The 12247-nt window shown below is 33.9% G+C and overlaps 3 protein-coding genes across 3 annotated transcripts in view; 1 reads left to right on the top strand and 2 right to left on the bottom strand.

Moving 5' to 3' along the window:
* LOC111057985 (probable small nuclear ribonucleoprotein G) lies at nt 1-870 on the bottom strand. The gene has a single exon (XM_022345473.2). It carries the CDS (start codon nt 527-529, stop codon nt 299-301), a length of 231 nt encoding a protein of 76 aa, XP_022201165.1. The 5' UTR covers nt 530-870; the 3' UTR covers nt 1-298.
* A 23-nt stretch (nt 871-893) lies between these two features.
* Nucleotides 894-12247, top strand: part of LOC111057986 (60 kDa SS-A/Ro ribonucleoprotein) — a 60738-nt gene continuing 49384 nt past the window's right edge. Inside the window, exon 1 of the mRNA XM_022345475.2 lies at nt 894-1044. The gene's annotated coding sequence lies outside the window, so the exon portion shown is untranslated. The remainder of the gene's footprint in view (nt 1045-12247) is intronic.
* LOC111061826 (nucleolar protein 58-like) lies at nt 4177-4512 on the bottom strand. The gene has a single exon (XM_022349520.2). The coding sequence runs from the start codon at nt 4510-4512 to the stop codon at nt 4177-4179; it is 336 nt and encodes a 111-aa protein (XP_022205212.2).

Below are 12247 nucleotides of genomic sequence, written 5' to 3'. Positions count from 1 at the left end.
ATTATAAAAAGATGTATTTTATACTTGTACAGGAAACTAGAAAAATCACAATAATCAAGAGAAATTGGGGTAACATGAATGACGTCAGGTTGGCTATAATTAAATGAGCATTGCCAATATTGAGAGTTCATAGATTTGAGAGAAGTAGAGATAGATGAGGGATACTACTATTGAGTTTTTCAGGTAATAAAAAAGTAGAGTAAACTGAATACCGTACATTGAATTGTTCCTTATGTAGAGAAGGTATTTTTGAAGAGGTATTGGGAATACATACAGTTGACGAGTTGATACACCTTCATTATATCCTGTCCAAAATTTCCATCATGATGATACTGTTACCTCTCAACACAGCCATACCCATGTTCACTTTTTCTCCATCTTTTCTTTCTTCTACAGCGTCGGCTAATACCATGTTCATGAAAGGGTCGTAACCACGAAGGATGCCGGTCACCTGTCTTCCACTGTTCAATTTCACCGACAAGTGCGATTCCAAGTACTTTTTGAGATCGGGAGCGTGTGCCTTGCTCATGTTGATAAGGTTTTTAAGCGAGGAAAAACACAAAAAATCAAAGAAAAATCGACAATTGTATAGTTTTCACACAACAATAAACAAGCTTTGGTTAGAAAACACAACGATCCTTTGCGACTTGACGGAAAGTGACAATAATCAGTGTTGCCAAACTTGTAAAGAAATGTTTTCAATCATTTCATTACAACAAAATTCATCCACAATCTTGATACATCGTCAATATTTAGTAATTCTCAACATGTAGTTATTGTAATCTTCATTTTTTACTATCTGTTATTTTCCAACATGAAAATTTCAACAATGCAAACTCAATAAAAGCAAAACTGATTCAAAATGGCTGTTGTCTGTCTTGTCAGCTGTTTGTGCAGGCGACGAGAAAATTTGGAAATCACCACTCAGCAGACTGTGTTGAACTTTGAATGAATCATTCTGTTAATTTGAGATACGAACGAAACGAAATTTACAACTACGATTTTAAACTAGATAGTAATTATAAATCGGATAACTCCATTTTTGTAAGTATTTTTCCATTATCTGGTTTAACTTTATAGCTGTTAGTATAAACATACAAAAGCGTTCATGCATTGTTGAGAGAAGTTCGCAAAGTTTTATGGCTTTACTTTCTTGAAAAATGGTTTGCTGACATTAATTGCATTGCTACTATTACCCATTTAATTCCAGAACATTGATTTCAATTAGTAAGTTTATACTGGCTATCATAGAGTATTTTATTTATACGGCATTTTATAAACTTGCACCTTGTGCTATGCCACATAACGACGTCACCTCAATAATTGTAACTCTAGTAAGTTACTCTTATTATTTGAAACCATCTTGCATTATTGATAACGGTATCTACTTGAAAGTCTTGTAGCTGTTATCTCTGTATTCAACACTAACGCTGATCAAACTTTTATATGTCCAAGAAAATTCTAGGTTAAGACAATTTTAGATCTCACTTAGCAATATTGAATATCATAATCAACAACAACATTAACTTTGAGGTAGCCTAATTCACTTATTTCATAGCTACAGAGTTAATTACAAAAATATTCACATTAAACCTGTTAGAAGATGTATGGCTAGTAATTATTAGTTGTAATGTTCTTACTTTGATATCTTATATTTTTATAAAAGCTTGTTGTTTATTAAATAGATTTATCCGTTGTTTGGAACTTTACTCCTCTTATAATTTTTGCCGATTTTTGTCATTTGAATCTTGGTTCTTCCAAAATGCATAGGCTTAATTATTTGTGAGCTGCTCATTCGAGCTTTTTTTATCTAAGTGCTATGCTGTTTTGGTGAATTAGTTCAAATAATTCTCCCTACATTATTTTGTTTGGCAGATTTTAACTCAATGAACCATATCTATGGTTTGCAGTAGAAGTATTTAATGTTCTTCAAAAGTGCGCCGAGTCAAGTTACTTCGTAAATTAAAGCTTTATTATATTTTTTCTGTTGCGAATGATACCTTAGTTACATAAACTCTATGTTTGTGCATAAGTCATTAAAAATAAGATTTAGGGCGAGTTTTCATATGCGTTTTTTCAGGCGTTTCCAGACTAGTCGGCAGGGCAATAAGCTCTCCGATTGGCTAATTGGGTTGCCGTTTGATAATTAACTAATAATCAGCTAATCGCAGAGCTTCCTGCCCTGCCGACTTTTCTGAAAATGCCTCGGTTGGCTTGACTCTGAACGTATATATACTTACAACGGGATTTGAAGTCACGACCTGGCAAAGCTAGCATACTGAATGGTGTAACTTCTAAGTCCACTCGACCAACCTGGCCAGCAAATTAATTACGATCTTGAGACATATTTTAAATTCTTTAAGATTCCAGTAAGTCGTGTACTCATTTCTTGACCTGGCAATGCTATCATACTGAATGGTGTAACTTCTAAGTCCACTCGACAACCTGGCCAGCAAATTAATTACTATCTTGAGTCATATTTTAATTCTTTAAGATTCCAGTAGGTCGTGTATTCATTTTTCGACCTGGCAATGCTAGCAGACTGAACGGTGTAACTCCTTAGTCCACTTGACCAACCTGTGGCAATTAATTACGATGTTGAGGCTTATTTTAATTCTTTTTAGATTTCAGTAGGTCAAGTTTTTAGTTTGTCAAGCTCTTAATTAGACCCCTGCGGAGCATAAAGATTCCATTTGGTGAAATATTCAATTTGTCGAGATCTTAAATAGACCCTTGCGGAGCTCGGGTTACCTGCTAGTATAGAATAAAACCTTCAGGCTGGATTCCCACATACCAGTATCAGTGTACGTGTTGGGTACAGTGAAATTATAATTCCCATACATTTTTATGGGACTATTCCCACTCAGCCCGGCCGAGCCAGTGTGAATAGTCCTATTGAAACTCATGGGAATAATAAACTTATAACTTCTTCATCCATTACTCACACTTTAATAATTAATTACATTAAAACATTACCCACAGTAATATTTTCACATTACCGGACACATATACTAATATGAGAGTATCCGCTTTTTTTCTCATTAAAATTGAAATGTTGAATGAAAAAGACTAAGAAATTGTCAAAAAACCACAGATTTATTAATACTTAGAAAGACCGGTTTCGGTTATTACACCATTGTCAATCTCTTTTTCATTCAATATGAATAATTACCACAATATCAACTTCTCAACTACACAAAAAAAATTGAAATTCTTGAGTTTATTATTACTTAATTGTAGACAATAGATACAATTGAGGTGAAAACAACAGGCATTCGTCCAAACCTTAATTAAAAATAAATAGTCCAGAGGCTATGTAGATTTTATGGTTTTTTTTATTTTTTATTTACAATGCAAATGACACTAATGTAATAACATTGGTAGATAAAATAATAAGGTACAGTAGTCCTTGTGCTATTTTTCTTCCAAATTTATAGGTGACAAAGTACAAGATAAGGTTAGAATTCCACGTGTACAATTTTTTAAAAATTTTAGTCCAAAATAAACATGAAAACTATAAATTTTGAATTTAGATGGCTTGAATTAATAAATTGATTAGAAATATTCCACTCAATTACCACTTGTAAAGAATAATATTGAGGAAAATTTGGAACCATTGAAGAAACACAAATTTGTAAACATTAAAGCTCAGCTCAATTTGATTTAGGCCCACACACAATTTGAAAAAAAAAAACATCTAGAATTTTGAATTTATCTGATTAATTTACTACCAAACAAGGAGTTTCCAATAATTAAATGCTGTCATTAACTGATAACAATGTTTGAATTACATTCATTTTGTTTAGTTCAAAATAAATAAGATAATTAGTTCTGTATAAATAAGTTAGACCGTTATCAAAGTTTCAGATTTGAAGTTTAGATGGCGTACACCATTAGTAGACCTAATAGTAGACTTTGTATAAATAAGTTAGGCCGTTATCAAAGTATCCAGATTTGAAGTTTTGATGGCGTACACTATTGATTTAATAATAGTGAAAGTACCACAGGTTTTATGCCCAAAACGATTCCAATTCTAATTTATAAAACAGTCCAAATGTAGCTACGTTATGTGTCACTTCAACATTCTTCACTCACAATTATTATTAGTAGACTGATAATCATTACTCATTTATTATTAGTAGACTGATAATTATTACTATTAGTAGACTAAAGTAGTTACTCTTTGTGAGAATGCCTCTTTGCTTCCTTCTCACCCATTTTGTTTTCCTTCTTCTTCACACTCTTCTCCTCATTTTCCTTGGTTTCCTTCTTCACATTTTTCTTCTCATCCTCCTCGTTTTCCTTCTTCACACCCTTCTTTTCATCCTCTTTGTGTTTCTCCTCCACATCCTTTTTCTTATCCTCCTTGTTTTCCTTTTGTACATCCTTCTTCTCACCCTTATTCTTATTCTTCTTCTCATCGTCATTGTTTTCCGGTTCCTTGCTTGATACTTGTAAGTAACATAACTTAACCTTCTCCGTCTTATCATCCTTCTTACAATCTTTCTTCATCTCTTTTCTTCACTATAGGGCGTGATCACATTGAATGTGTAAGTTGCAAATGTGCAAGAGTGCACTTACCTCTTACATCCTGTGTCTTCGGCACGGTCCTTGGATCGGGGAATCGTTATACTTGATACTTGTAGTTATCCCACTGGAAACACTGCTGCGTCGTGGTCGGCACTCTGTAGATACTCTTTTACCGAGTAGTATGGATTGGCTAACAGATAGCTCTTGAATCTGTCCTCTCTCTCTATGATTATAATTTTCAGGTGAACCCGATCATGTCCTTTAATGTTGGAATGTGTTTTCCAACATCGGAGAACATGATTGGTTATGCTCGGCACGCTTGGTTATGTATGACCATGGAGAAACAATAGCGTAAGTAGATATCCCATGGTATAGGGCGTTTATGTCGCAACTTTTACTGTTATCTCAAGCCGATTACTGTTGATTATTGTCGAATTATTTTTACTGTTGAAATATTTTTAATATTTAATTATTTTTAATTATTGATTACTGTTTTGTTGAGGTGAGAGTGTATGAACGGCACAATATGAGAGACTACCAGTGTCACACAGCTTCACGGTAAAGAATTACATGAACTATGAGCTTGAGATAACAGTAAAAGCTGCGACATAAACGGGATATCTACTTACGCTATTGTTTCTCTATGGTATGACCAAGCGCGCTAATGAGAAACAAAACCTGTAAAGAGTGTTGTCTATCAACACTTACACTGAACGCTTGCACTTGCTGGCGCGTTCAGTGTACGAGCACCTATAGTGAAGTCCACGTTATAATGGCAGTAGTTAATGATAGGAGAACGGTGTTGTCGATTCTCTGCCTTGATTAACTATATTTCTAAATTGTTGACCGAGCGAAGTGAGGTCTAAGATTCAAGTCGAAGGTTTGGCATTTCTCTTAATGTTTATATGTTGCGCATTTACGGCGAAACGCGGTGATAGATTTTCATGAAATTTGACAGGTATGTTCCTTTTTAATTGCGCATCGACGTATATACAAGGTTTTTTGAAATTTTGGATTTCAAGGATAATATAAAAGGAAAAAGGAGCCTCCTTCATACGCCAATATTACAGTAAAAATCAGACTATAGAATTATTCATCATAAATCAGCTATAATCAAATATAAGAAGCTGTATTGGCTGATCGGAAGAAACTCCATCCTTTTAATCCGGAACAAAGTACTTCTGTACAAACATATATTAAAGCCAGTATGGACGTATGGTATACAACTTTGGGGGTGTACCAAAGACAACAACATCAATGTCATACAACGTTTCCAAACAAAGTGCTACGGAACATTGTGGATGGTCCTTGGTATGTCAGGAACAGCGATCTTCATAGAGACCTGCACGTCGACCTGGTGTCCACTGAGATCCAGAGGCATGCGGAGAGGCACGAGGGGCGACTGCACCAACATGACAACGTCGAGGCGATCCAGCTGCTAGACAATGGAGGGTTGGTGCGGAGGCTCAAAAGGAGGAAACCGTTTGAACTAGTGTTGTGCTTGTTCAAGTAGTGTCCAGTGAAAGAGCAGAGCAGTGATTGAGTGAATCTAGCTTCTATAGTGCAGTCAATAAGTGTACATATTAATTAAACAATACCAGTAACAGTTCCTAATGAGAAATTCACTGTTCAATTTTTCAAGTAGTAATTTAGGATAGAAAAAATTAGCTCATTAGCCTATAGACTAGATGGCTATAGTATTGACCAATAGAAAAAAAAACAGCTGACAAGTGATTACACAGATGTGTGGAGAAGCCAGTCTATTGCAGTATTTCCATAAGGTCTATAGTTTCAATCAGGTACTTGTGGATGAGAATACTGCGTAGGTCTACTGTTCACAGTACTACTAGTTAATTTTCACCGAACGTAGTGAGGTCTATGTTTCAACTTGATTTGCTTTTGTCTGTCTGTATGTAACGCGATTACGGCCAGACGCGATGATAGAATTCGATGAGATTTTGCAGGAATGTTCCTTTTTCAACTGCGCGTCGATGTATACACAAGGTTTTTTTGAAATTTTCTATTTTAAGGATAAAATGAAAAGAAAAGGAATTCCTCCATACTCTGATTTTGAAGATAGGACTTATCAGACTATAGAATTATTCATAATCAATCAGCTGACAAGTGGAGTGTTTAAGAGTAAATTATGATTCAACTGAATCAACTAGAACAGGTGACATCAGATACTTGTGGATGAGAAAACTGCGAGATGTCTACTGTTCACAGAACTACTAGTATTTTTAAATAATTGTTAAAAACAGATTTGTTGCGGAGCTAGAAAGCTTTGCTTTTGAGCAAATTTTTTGAGTTTAGGTTTTCGTATCTCCGATTTTTTGGTTAATTTTTCCTCCGCTGCTCTACTTGAGGTTAAATTATTTTTCTTTCATATTTTGTAATTTTCCCCTGGACCCCCGACTGGATCGTCCAAAAATGAGACCAGCGGGCTCGCTTCGCTCGCCTAAACGCAGATTTTGGGCGTATCTTCGGCGTTATTTCAAATTCCTCCTAACACAACATTATTACACCCTAGCATAGCTTCTGTACTAAATTTGAACAATTTCTGTTCATTTGTTCTCGAAAACGCTGGAAAACACAGATTTTGAGCGTATCTTTGGAAAATTTTCCAAATCCGTTCTTAGTGCGCCTCCAAAGGACCAACTGAACATACCTACCAACTTTGAACGTTTTTGGTCCGGTATATTTTTAGTTCTGTGAGTGAGTGAGTCAGTGAGTGAGTGCCATTTCGCTTTTTTATATATAGATTGGTTCTTTATTTTATGTTACAACATAATGTATGTGTATGATATTTTCTGTACCTCAGAGCTAGAAAGGCGTAAGTCCATTTCTTGACAAAATTATGTTTTTAGTAGGTCTTGTTCAGTTTTTCGAACACTCTATTGATTCAAGATAACTTAAGTCCTCTGCAGTTGATTGTTTTGAAGAAAGCCAGAGCTGAAAGAGCGTAAGTCCAGTAAGCATTAAAACTGAAACAACGTGAGTACAATAATAATTGACAAGTGTAATGCTGATTCGACTTACGCTCGTTTAGCCCTGTAAAATCAACCGTTTGAGACTTACGCCCTTCTAACTTTGAGGTACAGAATTCATGTTTTTTTTCAAATTCAATTCATGTTCTACCGTTAGTGGCCAGCCTAAGGCCGGTTACAGAGCTTGACCGACCGTCAGTGCGTACGTCAGTCGCGCTTGTCTTTTCCATAGATATTCCATGTATCCGTACTGAGCAGGACTGACGGCACGCATGTGCACGGTCAGGACCATGCGATTCACACAGCGTACGAAGACCATCGGTCAAGCTCGTGCGCATCCGTTCCATCGGTCGACTGACGCGCTATTGAAACAAATATAAGCTTTCAGAGCTGTACTGATCAGTAGCCCGATCGCAACATAAACAATAAATGCTGACACCTCTGCCCGACAATCAGCTGATATTGAATTGAATAGCATTTTGAAACTCATCACCATGCAGTGACTTGGAACGCTGCTTCAGTCCAATTCCAATTCTACTATCTGCTGTTTTAGGTTTCAGAAGGCACTTTGTAGAAGAGTTAAATCCAATTTTACAATATTCATATTTATTATGAGATCTCTTTGGTTGGTCTATTATTAGCATAATGAATGAATTCAATTGATAGTGTCATATTTGAATTCAGAGTTTTGCTTTACATTTCTTCAATCATTTTTTTTTTTATTGGACAAATCATATAATATTAATATTATGTACATTTATTTGATCTGTAGCTTAAAGTATCTGCAAGTATTCCCAATGGTGATACAAGCTCGAAATAACTCATCAAAATTTTTAATGGACATTCTGAGGTAGTTAAAAAATGTATCTTCATCCCCAAGCAATGATGTATATAATGGTACTGAATTCCCTTTGAAATGCTCTTTGGGCGACCATCGGGTGAACTTGATATCTACGTCTTTTAATCTTTCGTTTACAAGATAATAAGCTGCAATTAAACAATCTGTAAAGGCGTCCATTTTGTGAGTCAGAAAAACTGATGTATGGATGCATAAATATATTAATTAATTTGTAACAAAATAATTAATATTGATTGTATTCAACAAGAATTACAGGTCCTAACTCTCTAGGAGTTGGATACAGAAATTAATAAAAGATAATGCTGTATATTATAATTGATAAATAAGATGTACTGATCAAATAAATGAGGGGTTAAATATATAATTAATAATTATATATAAATATAATTAATATTGATTGTATTCAACAAGAATTACAGGTCCTAACTCTCTAGGAGTTGGATACAGAAATTAATAAAAGATAATGCTGTTATATTATAATTGATAAATAAGATGTACTGATCAAATAAATGAGGGGTTAAATATCGCTTGGCTAACGAGAGGTTAAATTTGGATCTTACTCTTTATCTCATGAGAAAGGTTTTAATTGTAAAATAATTAAATGTAGAATGAATAATATAATATTTATTGATAATTTAAAAAGAATTATTTTCAAAAGATAAAATATGATTTCAAATAATACTGACAAGATATACCCTCAGATAAAAATAATATAATTAATTTGGCACTCACTCTACCCAAATGGGAGACCCTCTCAGTAGGGAGAAGTCGGGCTGGTTGATCTGCTGTAGATGTTTCCAGGTCCCGTCCTTACCACCGACTGCCTAGAGCCTCTCATTTTTTCCATAATTTTACTTGTCATGAATTTTCACCGTCAACAATTTATCTATTCATTGTGAAAATTCATGGCAAATAATAAAAATTATGTAGTTCTATTACATCCCCGGGTCCCCCTAAACTTCGACCCGAAGTTATCGAAAAAACGGCATCTCTCTAAGTTAATTTTTACACATTTCAATAATATTTCAAAAATTAAAGTTAAAATTACCGCAAGCTAAAATTATTATTATTATTATTCACAATATTATTCTAATTGGATATTTATATGTAACATAACTTTCAATGAATACCTTAAATCTATGTGAGTGCCAATGCATAAGCTAAATGCAAGTGATATAAATTACATTATAGTGAACTAATTCATAAAAATCAAACTTAACACATCAATCAACTTCAAATCAACAATTCAATACATTCATATCTGAATAAGAATTGAATGGAAAAAATTTCAATTATATTGATGAATAAAATTAAACCTACAAAATCTACGAAAGTTATAAAATTGAATCATAATGCAAAAATTAAACATCAAGTCCGAATAGTATTCGAGTAAGCAAAATAATATTGTGGAACCCTTGAAAATAAGAATAATAATAATAATTGAAATAGTTTATCTTCTTATCTGGGAAAATATTTGAATCGATAGCATAAAAGAGTAAATGGATACAATAATAGTGAATAAGTAATTATTATTTGCATAGTTTCCTATATCCTAACCCATTATTTTAATGATTTCATTACATACTACTTTACTAAAACACAATATATTCTTAAAGCTCCTGTGGGTAGTCCACAATTGGAGTACGTTTCGGGACTCTCAGTTGATTTGATTTCTTCTTAATATAATTTTGAAGACATAAATACAAGAATATAACAGTTATCAGTGTTTGCCAGACAATAATAATATAAATGATCAGTTTATTGTTCACCCCTAACAAATCAAAGTTATTTGGCATTTCAACATGATGGAAAATGTCTTCTGAGAATGAGTTGTGCTCTTCAAAAATTCAAGTGCCAATTTTCATTTAAGATTTCTGAAAGGTTTAAGTACTGAGGCAGAGTCTCATGTTTAAAAATTGGGATGCTCAATTTAGATAAATTTGTCCACATGTGAGGAATTAAGTTATTAATAGCTGGAGAAGGATGGGAACGGGAGTCGCAAGGATAAAGAGTGCTTATCAGTACGTCGCCGTTGTCGTCTTGAAGTTCGCAGTTGCAAGGGATGTGGAGTGATAGGGTTCCTGGACTGTTGCTTGGGACCTCAGTTGTTGAGTTTTTACAGCGAATTGTCGTCTTTTTGCCGGTGTTGTGGAATAGGAAGGTGTCTTCTCGTAGGCGAGTGATTAGGGTTTGATTGTCAGTTGCTTTACAATCAAATTTTCAGACTTCTCGTAGCTCCGATACGTCTGCTTCTGATGTTAGAAGGTGGAGACAAGTGGCTTGGGTGGCGGAGTTCGACATCTTTTTCCTCGGAATCAAGCAGAGGCCTTTCTGCTTGAACTGGCAATCGTCTTCTTCGTCATCTGACAGGATTTGCAGTTTATTTTCTTCTCTAAGTATCAGGTGATGTTGGGAGGTCAAACGGCAGGTATGACCATTCCAATGAGGAAGGGAAAGGACATGAGTCAATTTTTAAAGGAGTACTCAGAAGGTTCCTCATAACAAATAAAGGATTTGACCTAGGAATACTGAATGTTATTGGAACTGTGGACTCGTAAAATACTACATTGTGAATTTCTTTAAATAGAGCTCCGTGAAAAAGAGAAATTTCTTGAGACAATACCGTACAACATATTTCTACAAATGCTAAGGAACAAAGTATTATGGTATTCATTTTAAAAATATTATATCAGTTAGTACTCTATATTAATCTATCAATGAACAGTTCGTATAAGATATCAATTTTATAAACAATAATTACTAGTAAAATCCCCAAAAACCCTACAAATAGATTATGTAAATTGTCAAATTAATAGCTATTTCTTATATTCCAATCGTAATCACCTACTGGAATTGATTATTTCCTTAACATCAATACAGATAATATTGTTATTAAAATATACGTTTTCACATAAATAATCTTATAAATAAATAAATTATTATATCAAGAATCATCCGTTTCTGAAAAAGAGAAACATTTTATTACATACGAGTCAAGAAAATAATATTCAAGCATAAATCGTATTTGATGATTTTCAAATAGCATTCATTCATAAACAAAAACGTGAGAACAATTCACATCTTTTAATAATGAATCATCGTTAGAATGTCTAGTAAAATTGTCTATCAGAGCTCAATTATATTTCATTGTTTCATCGAAGTAGAAATCCAATTAATTAATTGATTGATTGAAAACTGCATACTATTGTGATTTGAGAATCATCTCGATATCTAGTCGTGAGAAAATGGATTTGTTCGCTTCACAAGTCAATACTGATCTCGCAAACAAAATTCTCTAAAAATTCAGTTGTAAGCATGATATTGTTTTTCAATGATTTGGAAAATAAATAATTACATGAATGTTTCATCTCGATTTCTTCTCATCAATTGTCTTTTAAATTAATGAAAGGCAAAGATTTAGGATGAGCGAGGTATAATTGCTAGCATAAAGAAAAGTGCTGGAATAAAGAATACAGTTAGACAATAAAACAATAAACACTTAATTGATGGGATCTCGTATGAAATATTTTTTCAATTTATCTACATGAAAAGCTACATTTTTATAAGTACCTCGTAGCGGAAAAAATATCTCATAGACTTCATCTGTTACTTTCTTTACTACTTCATATGGGCCTGAATATTTTTTGACTAATTTCCTAGACTGTCCTTGTCTTACATCAGGATCGTGGACCATAACTAAATCTCCTGGTTCAAAAATGCAATCTGTTCTATTCCTATCGTAATAGTATTTCTGTTTTTCTTGTGCATCTGATAAGATTGATGGTATCTGTTCTCGCACTTCTTTAAGATTTGCTAATCTCGCGTCTAAATGATAAGTGACGTCGTCATTTTCGGGAAAGATTTTCAAATC

The sequence above is a fragment of the Nilaparvata lugens genome, chromosome 7 (assembly GCF_014356525.2).
Source record: "Nilaparvata lugens isolate BPH chromosome 7, ASM1435652v1, whole genome shotgun sequence".
NCBI classification, from domain to species: Eukaryota; Metazoa; Arthropoda; class Insecta; order Hemiptera; family Delphacidae; genus Nilaparvata; species Nilaparvata lugens.
Note: the sequence above shows the minus strand (reverse complement) of the source record. Positions and strands in the feature narration are given on the sequence as shown.